A 13,720-nucleotide genomic window follows, 5' to 3' on the forward strand; every position below is an offset into this window, starting at 1 on the left:
AATTTGTATACGGTTCACTTCGAGGGAGAAGCCGTGAAATTATCCAGATGGAAGCACATTTGCTTTTTCCTTAATGTGGAAGACAGTTCCTCACCCGGCCCTATGGAACGGATAAACGCCATAACTTTTTCGCACATCTGAACTCCAATCATCCAAACATCAGATTCACTATGGAGACAGGACAAAAGTAAGACTAGCATTCTTTGACGCCGTTATGAAGTGAAAAAATAATGGCCCCTGGGCCACGGTGTAAATCGGAAGAAAACCCACACTGGCCTCTACTTGCACGCAGACAGCTTCGACCACACTGTGCAGAGGAATAATTCTCGTCAGAGCTTGACACGTTTCACGACGTACTTCTTCAGCTACTTCTGGCGGTAGTCGCGCCGCCACCTGTTCATCTGCGCTGATGATGTCCACACCACGACAGTTGTAAACTTAGGAGTGGGAGCAAAGTTACGTCCCCTCTCTAGAACTGAAATCGCATCTCCTCTCACCTGCTTGTCAATCAGACTGATGACAATCTCTCCAGCGATTGTTTGTCAGCGAGACGTAAAAGTTATTGATGTCTGATGTCCTGCACCCTAGTGTCGGTGACCACTCAGGTTCCACCATCACTGGAGGCCCTGGTCCAAGAATCAAAATGATTGTCCAGTTGTAAATGTAGTTTCAGTAGTTCTTGGGAGTTCTTCTCAAGGCTCTGGCAGGCGAAATATACCCTCTTACATAACAAGGCAAGGCTGGACTGCTTCTTGATTTTCCTTGCTGACGCTGCAGTCTGGAACCGCAAGACCGCTACGGTCGCAGGTTCGAATCCTGCCTCGGGCATGGATGTTTGTGATGTCCTTAGGTTAGTTAGGTTTAACTAGTTCTAAGTTCTAGGGGACTAATGACCTCAGCAGTTGAGTCCCATAGTGCTAAGAGCCATTTGAACCATTTTTTTCCTTGCTGACGCTGTATGGATGTGAAGCGTCACTTAAGCAAAGATCGGTACAACATGCTCGGCAGCTCTACAGAAATGTACAGCTCTCGGAAAAAGAGAACTTTGGGAACACAGCTTTCCGAATTTCTACATGCAGCGACGCATCTGCTCCACGTAAAGAAATGGGGTACTAAAAACTCTGTTACACAGGGCGCTCACCATCTAAGATGCAGAGAGTCTTACCCGAGAACTGGAATATCTCATTACTGTGTTCTGAAAAAAAAAAAAAAAACAGTCACTCGGAATGGAAGATTAGGTGCGCTCTCCGCCCCTCCACTGTAGTACAACCTGTGGATACCTAGTCACGGAAGGCACGGAAAAAGAGGCAGCTGCTTCCGTTACCACGGTACACCTGCACGCTATCGGAAATATATGGCGCATACTGGAAAAGCACAGAATAACAACAGTATTTTTCTCACCAAATTAAATACGGGCAGTATCTGGGATCGTCAAAGATTATCTACGTTTACGGAATGCTGAGGTATAACAAATTCCGTGCCAGCGTGGCAAGTCAAATATTTTCGCTATCTTTCTGTAAATATGCTCACGTGTTTACCTCACATACAGTGATAGCATTAAACGACGCCTCTCTTGCGGACCGGACGCAATAACAAAGGCTATATTTTTGCTTCGAATACGATTTTCCGATGACGGAAAAAAATATTTTCTTTGATAACTGCTGGTGACATGGAGAGACTCACACATTCATTCTAAAATCGGTTTTTACGACTCCGTTCTGTGAGTGAATGTTTTTCTTAAACAATACGACATATTCCAACCTTAGCATACGGGGAATTAGGTAATACACATTTGACAGAAATGTACACATTCACATGTAACAGTAAAACATATTGGTTATTTTACGTGGCACTACACAAAACTGGCGCCAATAGCATAGGCACGGAGGGAACCCACACGACACAGATCTGTAAGTCCACGGTATTGGTGATAAGTTGAGAAAACCATCCCGAAACACATGTGCTACAAAACGCCACTGTTTCCTGCGCATGTACCCTGACATCAATATGGGATATCATCACCATGCACAGATACACAGGCTGCACAACGGGTTGGCATACTCTGGATCAGGTGGTGGAGCAGCAGTTGGGGTATAGCCTCCCATTCTTATACCAGTGCCTTTCGGAGCTCCTGAAGTGTCGTAGGGGTTTGAAGACGTGCAGCTATACGTCGACCGAGAGCATCCCAGACGTGCTCGATGGGGTTTAGGTCTGGAGAACAGGCAGGCCACTCCATTCGCCTGACATCTTCTGTTTCAAGGTACTCCTCCACGATGGCATCTCGGTGGGGCCGTGCGTTATCATCCATCAGGAAGAAGGTAGGACCCACTAAACCCCTGAAAAGGCGGACATACTGGTGCAAAATGACGTCCCAATACACCTGACATGTTACATCTCCTCTGTCAAAGTCATGCAGCGGTGCACGTGCACCAATCATAATCCCACCCCACAACATCAAACCACTGCCTCCATACAGGACTATTTCAAGGGCATTAAGGGGTTGGTATCTGGTTCCTCGTTCACGCCATATCAGAACCAGGCGAGAATCACTCGTCCGTGAACATAACCTGGGACCACTGTTCCAATGACCATGTACTGTGCCCTTGACACCAGGCTTTACGGGCTCTCCCGTGACCGGGGCTCAGGGGAATGCACCTTGCAGCGAAGTTATCTGCAGTAATCCGTGGCTGTCTGCTGGCACTGATGGTGAGATATCGGTCTTCTTGTGGTGTTGTACACTGTGAACGTCCCTTAAGGTAGCGCCTGGACACGTTTCTTGTTTGCTGGAATCGTTGCCATAATCTCGAGATCACATTTTGTTGGACACGGAGGGCCCGTGCTACGACCAGCTGTGTTTGACCAGCCTCTAGTCGCCCTAGTATTTTACCTCTCATAACGTCATCAATATGTATTCATTTCGCCATTTTCAACACACAGTCACAATTAGCACGTCTGAGAACGTCTGCACACTTACTCGCTGCACCGTACTGTGACATGCACGAACACACCTCTGCGTTTGTGGACTGCTGCCAGAGTCGCGCAGGAATAGCCGAGCGGTCTGAGGCGCTGCAGTCATGGACTGTGCGGCTGATCCCGGCGGAGGTTCCAGTCCTCCCCCGGGCATGGGTGTGTGTGTTTGTCCATAGGATAATTTAGGTTAAGTAGTGTGTAAGCTTAGGAACTGATGACCTTAGCTGTTAAGTCCCGTAAGATTTCACACACATTTGAACATTTTTTTGACTGCTGCCAGCGCCACCGTGCGACGACCGCGGGACAAATGCACCGCAAGGTCATACCCCGAGGTGATTTGAACCCGTAAACCGCCCACCAGAGCGTTGTTTCACCATGTATCAGCATTATCCTTAATTTATGAGCATGACTGTATATCCGGAGAAATAATGCAAAGAAAGCACGTAGCTTCTCCTTTCGGTGAATGCAAAAATAATGTTCAAATGTGTGTGAAATCTTATGGGACTTAACTGCTAAGGTCATCAGTCCCTAAGCTTACACACTACTTAGCCTAAATTATCCTAAGGACAAGCACACACACCGATGCCCGATGGAGGACTCGAACCTCGGCCGGGACCAGGCGCACAGTCTGGGACAGCAGAAGGAGTGCATAAGGATACGAAGTCACCTGTCGTTTCATAGCACGAGTCTAAAATGCGCGAAAGATATAATGCACTAAGAATATGGTTATGTAACTACATAGCGGCAAAAAAGAAAGTTTTACTTGTGGTATTGCGTTACTTTTAAATCACGAATATGATTTAACAAACTAATTTTAATTTCATTTTATCTGATTATGTAATTAAAATTACATATTGTAGTCACAAAATTGGAAGTGCTGCATTAACTACCATTTGAATGACCGCAGCATCCAGGCATCACACATTCGGTATTCTCGTTGGCAGTTTTAATCTTTTGTCTAACTCCTCATTAGGCAACAAACTTTTGCAACTAGAAGTTCTCAGACGCGAAGGAATTACAGGCATTGGCTGCGAAAAGGCACTGATGTAAATCAGCGGGGAAAGTTGAAAAATTTGCACCAGGCGGGGACTCGAACGTAGGCTGCCTGTTTACGAGTCAGATGCGCTTACCGCTGCGCCATCCACACAGAGTCGTCAGCACAACTGTACCGACTACCCTAGCACGGACACCCTCGAATTGTCAACTTATACTGCACACCACTGATGTAGTGCCGCTGCTCATTCTCCTCATTACTCGCAGCATTTCGCCGATCCCCATAAGAGTTCGAGTCTTGTATGTGTCCGCGCTGAAGACAACATTGGTCGTTCTCGCCATAACTGTATTTATGTGTTATCTGTTCTGCGAGGCATGTAGAGTAGTTGAGAAGTTGGGCCTGATGGGAGGCGTGTTTTAGGGTGGTTCGTGTAGTTGTAAATGCCTCCTAAGCAGGAGATCTGGGTCCGAGTCCTAGTCAAGTACAAATTTTCAACTTTACCCATTAATTTAAATCACACCTCATTCGCAGCCGATGTCTGCAATACCTTCTCGTCTTAATTCATGGTGGATGCTGAGTCAAAATTTTGTGTGTTCTTCCGGACATGTCCGAAAGACCAATGTCGCCAGAATACACTGTTTGGATCTGTAGAGCTTCTTCTTCTTCATTGTAGTTAAGAACTGTAAAGGGAAAAATATCATTAGCGGTTAAAATGTTTTCAAAGGGTTCTTAAATAAGCAAATACAATTTTCTTCTCTTTTCAGCCATAATGTTTTAGTGTTGTTTGACCACCATCATACGGTCCCCTTTATTTTTATTAAAAGCACAAAGCATAGTTCACGTAGCTGTATCACACACGAAATACAGCTGATATTCCGGAAGCATTTGTTATCTCAAATATTTATAATGTTATTTTATGAAGATGGTGTCGTACAGCTTTAATGAATGTGAATACACGGCTGTAACGATATATTTTATTAGAGACGATAGATTTCGGTCTAGGATCCAACCATAATCTGGTCCAAAAATCATCTCAGCTATACATTTTCGTAATTGGAATAACAGTTATGAGGTGTCCATTGTTCCATCAATGTTATTAGCTGTCTGAATGTAACATTATGTCCATCCAGTCTCATAGACGTTTTTGTGTCACAATTTAAAAACGACTGTGAAGTTAAATGGACATCATGTGCACGTATATACAACTCATGCCCATGATGGAACAGCCTCGTAACTATTATTCCAGTTACGCAAATGTATATCTGAGATGGTTTTTGAATCAGATGATGGGATGATACTAGACCCAAATCGATTGTCTCCAATAAAATACCGGGTGATCAAAAAGTCAGTATAAATTTGAAAACTTAATAAACCACGGAATAATGTGGATAGAGGGGTAAACATTGACACACATGCTTAGAATGACATGGGGTTTCATTAGAACAAAAAAAAAGCAAAGTTCACAAAATGTACGACAGATGGCGCTGGACAGCAAAACTTCAGTGACTGCGCATGACAATCGTGTGTTAAAGGAGCAGTAATGAGAGAGAGAATCAGATGCGCCAGCAGTCGCAGCATGTTGACGTTACTTGAAAAGGCGCTTTTAGTGAAGCTATTTTATCAGAATGGGTAATGTGCTAGTTCAACGTTACGATACTATCGCCATAGGAAGGGGATTCGAACGGGTAAAGATCCATTGACAAATGCAGCTGTGGCGAGAATGATTTCGAAGTTCGAAGCCACGGGTTGTTTAGACGATAGACCCCGTAGTGGCCGACCGAGCACAAGGCGTAATGCTGCTGAGACAGTTTAGGAAGACGTGGAGACTGTGGCGGGTTCGTCTATGCACGGGGAAGTCAGAGCTCGTGCAGTCGCACGTCGCACCGGCATTCCATACAGTACTGTTTGGTTGGCACTTACGCGTACCCTCCGATGCTATCCGTACAAAATCCATCAGCATCATGAACTGTTACCTGGCGATTTAGTTAAGCGGAGGGCATTTGCGGTGTGGGGGTTTCAAAAGATGGCGGAAGATGATGATTGGTTGAGTAACGTGTTTTGGACCGACGAAGTTCATTTCACGCTCTGAGGGTCTGTCAACGCCCACAACTGCAGAATTTGGGCTACCGAAAATCCTAGAACTGTCGTGGAAACTCCATTGCAAGACGAGAAAGTCACGGTATGAGTTGGATTTACCTTTTTTCTTCGAGGAAATGTGTGATTTTGGTTTTGTAACTGCTACCGTGACGGGTGAGAGGTACGCCGATATGTTACAGAATCGCATCATCCCCAGCATGGCCGGTAAACACCTGCTGAAACGTACGACGTTTATGCAGAATGGCGCTCCACCCCATATTGCTATACGCGTGAAAGATCTCTTGCACGAGTCGTTTGGTGATAATCGTGTGCTTAGCAGCCACTTTCGTCATGCTTGGCCTCCCAGGTCCCCAAACCTCAGACCGTGCGATTGTTGGCTTTGGTGTTACCTGAAGTCGCGAGTGTATCGTGATCGATCGACATCTCTAGGGATGCTGAAAGACAACATCCGACGCCAATGCCTCACCATAACTCCGGACTTGCTTTACAGTGCTGTTCACAACATTATTCCTCGACTACAGCTATTGTTGAGGAATGATGATGGACGTATTGAGTATTTCCTGTAAAGAACATCATCTTTGCTTTGCCTTACTTTATTATGCTAATTATTGCTATTCTGATCAGATAAAGCGCCATCTGTCGGACATTTATTGAACTTTTGTATTTTTTGGTTCTAATAAAGCCCCATGTCATTCCAAGCAATTGTGTCAATTTGTACCTCTCTATCTACATTATTCCGTGATTTATTCAGTTTTCAAATTTATACTGACTTTTTGATCACCCGGTATATCATTACAGCCGTGTACTGCATAACGCAGTTCTCAACATTTAAAGTTTTCACGTTGTTAAGATTCTACTGAAGTGCTCTCGCAAACAGACGACATAGTAGGACATCACTGAAATATGTATTTGTGTAAGAGGGAGAAAATTGTGTTTATTCAGGCACAATCTTTTCAAAAGCATTTATTTGCTGAGACAAAAACGCAAGTGAAACTGAGCTTTCACCTCAAACTGAAACCATGACACGCTTACACACCAATTGAACTAAGTTGCTTTAAGCATAAATTAGCCAGGACAAAAATTGACCGAAAAGTGTTATCCGAATTTCATGACAAGTAAATATATACAGCTAGGAGATCATTAAAGGTCATGATAGACACAGGTGGGTGTGAGAACAGCATTTGCACGTGGAAGTTTAGCACTTGTTCCGTGTGGAGATGACGGTCACCCAAGGCAGTAACACACCCTAGTATTCAATGTTGTTTGCTGTCCCTTCCTGTAATTCTTAATTGTCACACAAGAAAAAGGGTCGAGTCTACTGAGGAAATCGTCACACAGTGGAATACCTGCAGCAGAACAATGAGGACGCTGTTGCTAGCGTCCCGAAGGCAGCGCTGTTGCTCGCAGTTAGATAAACCAGGCGCAGAGTTGCGTCGACGTCAACAAAATAAGGAAGGTTAGGCGGTATCATACCTTCGACGAGAGGTGAAACAAAGCTCAGATTTGAGAAGGATGGTAAATGAAAACGGTCGTTGAGGCGTTTTTGCTGTTTTCACCTCGGAGCTTCCGAATAGTCGCGCGATATCACACTCGCTACCACGACCAAAATCTACACACACCCTGCGCTATGCTCCGCTTGAGACAGATTACGCCACGTATTGCTCCGCATATCTATCGGGAAATGTTTACTGAAGGACTCTTCACCGGCACACACGTAAAATACAGGTCACCAGCCTCGCTTTGACAACCAAGAGAGGGTTAAGACTCTCACAACTGTGAAGCCAACAATTAAATGCTTTTTAGCCGTATAACTACTCTCAGGAAGAAATACCAAGATCTGAGGGCTGGTCTGGAGTATGGTCACCGCTAACAATGTAATTCATCGTCTCTAGTCGGCTAGTAGCAACCCCTGCCGACAATCACGACAGCAAGAGAAGCATACAGTTCAAAGTACCAGTTATCACACAAAGTACCAATCTCAGATTCCCACACGGTCCTGTCACATCAATGAGACCACCGCCTTCGTTCGACATCAACTTCAAATAACCGCTCACAGAAGGCAAGCAGCAGCACTGACAGTGGAGGGTACACAGCGTCAGAAAGAGTCTGAAAAGCTTATAAGGGTGTTGGAGGTCATGGCGTGCTTAGAAATAACTGTTAAAGAAAAAAATCGACACGTTACGTCGTTTCCGACTTAATTAAGCGTTGAAGTTAGCCAACCAGACCGTTGCGTGCGCAAATTTAGGAGGCCCACCATATAAATTTAGTGTCAGTTGTTCTCATAGCATAGATGGCGCGGGTGCGATCCTTACTACCGTCCCATGTTTAATTTTTGTATCGTTCTCTTGATCGATTTTAGGAAACCAATCGGAGAACACGTCTGGCAACACCGTCTCCGGCAAGCCGCTTGAAATTGCGCGTCCAACGGCCTGATTTGTTAATCTAAATGCGACATAACTTGGAAATCTCTCAACGTATCGAATTTTTTTCTTAGCAGTTATTTCTCAGTACACCCTCATAAGCTTTTCAGACTGTTGATTACAAAACAAGTCCTCTGTGTCCAATCCAACGATTTGGGAAAAATTCGTGAAGATATGGTTCAAATGGCTCTGGGCACTATGGGACTTAACTTCTGAGGTCATCAGTCGCCTAGAACTTAGAACTAATTAAACCTAACTAACCTAAGGACATCACACACATCCATGCCCGAGGCAGGATTCGAACCTGCGACCGTAGCGGTCGCTCGGCTCCAGACTGCAGCGCCTAGAACCGCACGGCCACTCCGGCCGTCCCGTGAAGATATGCTGTAGTACATCATGCACTGTGAGATGGACAGCCACCATGTTGGTACCACAGCTTCCTCCTTGTCTGCACAGGAATCTCTTCTAGCATCCGTGGATGACGGTTTGCTAGGAGCCTGTGACACTTGTGCACGTTCAGTGTTCAGTCTTAAAAATGAGCCTGTGAGCTGATTGTTCACTACCCATCACCATATTTTTACACTCCACGAACGCTAACGTTGCACCTGAAGAAGCCAACAGGGCTTACCAACAGACCAATAGTGCGTGTTTCGGCGGTTTACCTGGCTATGACTGGTAAATATGGCTTCATCAGTAAACAAGATACATAATGCATTTGGAGTATCCTGTCTTAATGCTCATGTATAGAAGTTAACACGATTCTCATCATCGTTTCCATGTAGGTCTTGGTGGAGAGAGATGTGATAGGGATGGAATTTATGTCCGTGGAGAACGTGTAGGGCACCTGTGTGACTCGTGCCACTTTCTCGTGTGATTGAGCGGTAGCTAACGTGCGGATCAACTGCAATAGCAGCAAGAACAATAATTTCACCCTGTTCAGTTGTCACTTGTTTTCTTCTTTTAGGTTGTCAAAGTGTTAGACTACCACTTTGACGTAACCTGGTTGAAGAGGTTGATAAATAACTGACATCATGCTTGACGTTTGTTGGGATATGTTGCCGCATAGACCGTACAAGAACGAACCGCATTTTTCTTGCACTCTCCATACACCATGAGCATTGGACTGTCACACACTAGCTGACTAGCAAGTCGTAATGCACTGAAAGAACACACACGCACGCCATATCTAGTAAACGACTCGCGCTGTAATCCTGCGGCAAAGAGGCTGTGCTCCATTCATAAAAAAATGTATGTTTGTACAAAAACACACTTTCTAAGTATTACTGCAATCTGTGTATTCGCTAACAATACGAGCCCCTGACTACCATTCCATTCAGTAAAAACTGCATATTAGTAGAATTTTCCATTTCCGCAATATTTATGGTGCAAGTTTTAGGCGATTAACCCTGCGTATGATTTTATGTAAGGCCACCACATTTGCTTCCATGTCAAGTGAAACGGCAATATACAGTACTCTGCTGACCTTGCACTGTGTCGACTACACTATGTATTGTTTTGTTTCCACTGTGTTTTCGTGGATTCTGTGTGACTGACTTTAATACTTGTTAATTATTTCAATATATCGTAACTGTCGTGTATATAGCCGGTACTAGTCTGACAAAACCTATTGCGGTCAGCTTGTACTGTTATTAAGGCAGATGTGCAGTGGTGGAAGAGTGAACGATCCACCTTTTCGATTGCAGAGTCACACTTTGTCTTCAGTATCGTTCAGTAAACCGGAAGTCCGCTCCCGGTAGCTGAGTGACGCCGGCACGGTAGCTCAGCGTGTTCTGTCAGAGGGTTAACTGCCCTCTGTAATAAAAAACTGAGTTAATGGATCAACGACGAACTCAAACGGGTGTCTTGCGACGTCCACCCCGAGCAGATACAACGAACCAAAGCGAACAAAATAAGAATTAGAAAAAAAAATGTGGTCAGCGCGACAGACTGTCAATCCTAAGGGCCCGGGTTCGATTCCCGGCTGGGTCGGAGATTTTCTCCGCTCAGGGACTGGATGTTGTGTTGTCCTTATCATCATCATTTCATCCCCATCGACGCCGAAGTGGCGTCAAATCGAAAGACCTGCACCAAGCGAGCGGTCTACCCGACGGGAGACCCTCGTCACACGCCATTATTATAGTAAACCGGAACACAATAAATCCTAGACCGACAACAAGAACATTAGCACGACAAGACGTGAATATTTTGACAGACTGCAACTTTTCTTCCTCATCGGGGTTAAAATGACGAAGTGCCTTATCCGAAGGAAATGCCACAGCGGAATCAGTTCCTCGCGTTTATTAGAAGCGGCGAGACACGGATAGGAATTGTACCGGCGCGGTCGCGGGTATGGGAGATTACCGTCCTGCTAAGAGGCCACTCGGAAAGGGCAGAACGCGACCGACGGCGGATGTGGAAAGGGGCGGACCTCTAAAAATATCGAGGCTCTCGGGATGGGCGGCGGATAGAGCAGGTGGGGGTTGAGAGTGCGAGAGACAGGCGTGCGCTGCGAGTGACGTCAGAGCGCCGTGCCGAGCCCGTTTCCACGGCAACGCGAGCCGGCGGGCGTCAGCAGCGCCGCGCGCGGGCGTCGGCGGAAGCTCGGGGGTGGCGGGCGGCGGCGCCCGGACGCTCGGCGCGGCGCGGCTGGGCTGGGGTAGGGTGCGCTCGGCGCTGGCGGCGGCAGTGCGCGGGCAGCCCCCTGCCGGTGAGCCACGGCGCGGTCAGCGTGGAGAGCAGCGGAGGCGGCAGCGGCGGCCGCGGCCCAGTAGTGCCCGTGTCTGCCCCCTCCACCTCGTGCTGCGGCCCTCTCCCCCAGCGGCCAGCTCGCTCCTCCAGCGCCCTGCCCGCGGGCAGACCTGTTGCCACGGTGCGGAGGACCCGCCAGCGCAAGACGCCGCAGCTGCGCCGGTCGCTGACCGCACACTCTGTGAGTACGGCAGCCGACACGCCGCCCTCTGTCACGCTGACGCCGCCAGCTGCCAGCTGCGATCCGCCACAATCGATAGCGCTGCGAGATCTGACAGTGACGGCTTCCTCACGCCGCGAACCAGCGTCTGACCGCCACCGAAGTCCCAGCTGCTGTTAAACCTCGCCGTTATGTGCCCATTCTACGGATATTCGCCTTTCTAACAAGTGTCATTTGGGACAAGCCCTGGGAAGGGAAGCCGGCCACAAAACCCATTCCTATATTCCACTGTTAATCCTGACTATGACCAGGATTAGAAAACAGGACGAGTCTAAAAAAAAATATAATTACCCTACATAAACGCCCCATTATCTGAGCTGTCTCTCTCACTGATTTGCAAGCCTTTGTTTTCCACTCCAAATATGACGTCTCTAGAAGTGCTGTGGAGCCTTCGTGTTGAATTATAGCAACTTCAGCTTTTACTTATTTCCGACCAGGAGATTGTCTGTGGCAATCTAGTTGATATGTGTAAACAGTGTCAGAGCTACTGTCTAAACTTGCTGTGTCCAGTTCCACGACAGTTTACTGAGTTGTCGGAAATAATTTCTCTGTAAAAGACAATACTGGAAGAAAACGTAAACTTTTTGAGGCAGGAGCTCATTAAAAAGCCACTAAGAAGCCACTGGCATGTAAGCATCAGTTGTCTTCAATTGCGTCTAGTAAATCGGTGTTATGGGAATTGGAGAGACGGAAAATTCAGTGTAGTATTTCCATTTTCAAGCTTCATGCAGACCACAGCGGAGCTATAGTAACGAAATTCAGGCTCCCGAACAATGAAAGTATGTAATGTTCGAAGAATTTTATTTTTAGACTGTTTCATTCCACAGCAAGAGCCTGCATGTGCAATATGTCAAGGAAAATGTAGAATCTGAACCGTATATTATTGTTCGTAAAACACAACACAGGTTATTTAGCTGTGTTGTCAGTGATATTATAACTTCCCTTGGGTGCTGTTACTGTACCGAGGGGAAAACAAAATCCATTCAGTAGTCTGGCAATGATCTCATCAAGGAGACAGAATCTTCCAAGACGACAATGCCCCTCAACACTGTAACAGTTGCAAATATCTAACACTGAAATGATGAAAATGAGATGAGAGCTGTGCATTACCCGTATGTCAATCTTAATGGATTATAATGTCATCGACGTGTTCTGTTCTGTATTAGCAAAACATTCGAGGAGTTTTAAACATGTTCAGAATCTCGGAAAGAATTGTAACAGCTTCTTCTAGAGGAGTAGTATCAAACTAGTTGTTTGGTCAACCTTCATATTATTTTTCCAACCTTTATGCTTTTGTATTATTTTGATATACCAAATGACTGTTGGTAGTTCTTTGCCTTTCGTGATGTCCATTTCACATTTCCGTCGCTTTTTTCATATGGGCAGTAATAGTTCTGTGATTCACTTCTTCGGCTATCATCACCTTCACTGCGTGCGACATGCGCCTACACAAAGGTGAAATGAATATCGTATACTCCCGCAATGACGCGCCTATGCGAAGAGGAGCGCTAAATGTCAGATGCCGCAGCAATAATTACAGACGAAAAAAAAAATCGGATTGCACAGTTCTGGGAGCTCCTATATCATACTGCGTCTTAATTCTCACAGCAGAATAATTTTCGACAAGATAGCATACAGCTGTACTGACGATGCTTCGGTGTGATATGCGTCTGGTGACTACATAATAACTGAACATACAAAAATTTGGTTTTCCTAAATTTGTCAACAAAAAATGTATGGCACAGTCATTTCGAAGATTTCCTTATCCCTGCCAAACATATATGTAACAATATAGACATAATACAAGTGGGACAGCCACGTAGGAACACATTGAAAACTTGGTTCCTGTATTGTCTACAAGAAACTAATCTGACCACGCTGACAAGATAATACTCACTCTGGCGCAAATAACATATTGACAGCTGAAAATCGAAGTTTCCACGGCCATTGCGCAGCTGCAGAAGTGGAGAGACTCAGTTTAGCGGGAAGGTGAACTATCATAATATTCACCTCACTGTAACCGTTAACATGGAAAGCGTCGATCGTATTCTGCACCATCTATGTTGATTTCCTCTTTCCTCTAGTTTTCTTCTTTCTTTTTTTTCAATTTTCTACAAGCTTTTACCTCTACACCGTCTAATTTTGGGAGTTTCAGCGTAATGCCAAGTCACGCAAAAAAAACGCGTCGCTGCCAATGCCGTCACCAACGAGACGCCTGAAATGCTCTCCCGGTTATATACAAAGAAGAACATGTTGCGCATTTTAGTTGCA

At 45.7% G+C, this 13,720-nt stretch overlaps 1 protein-coding gene across 1 annotated transcript in view; it reads left to right on the plus strand.

Annotated features, from left to right (window-relative positions):
• LOC126456287 (uncharacterized) overlaps nt 1-13,720 on the plus strand; it is a 1,473,557-nt gene that overhangs the window by 57,717 nt on the left and 1,402,120 nt on the right. The window contains exon 2 of the mRNA XM_050092039.1: nt 10,955-11,410. Within this exon, the coding sequence (XP_049947996.1) occupies nt 10,955-11,410 (456 nt within the window). The remainder of the gene's footprint in view (nt 1-10,954; nt 11,411-13,720) is intronic.

Source organism: Schistocerca serialis, chromosome 2 (assembly GCF_023864345.2).
Source record: "Schistocerca serialis cubense isolate TAMUIC-IGC-003099 chromosome 2, iqSchSeri2.2, whole genome shotgun sequence".
NCBI classification, from domain to species: Eukaryota; Metazoa; Arthropoda; class Insecta; order Orthoptera; family Acrididae; genus Schistocerca; species Schistocerca serialis.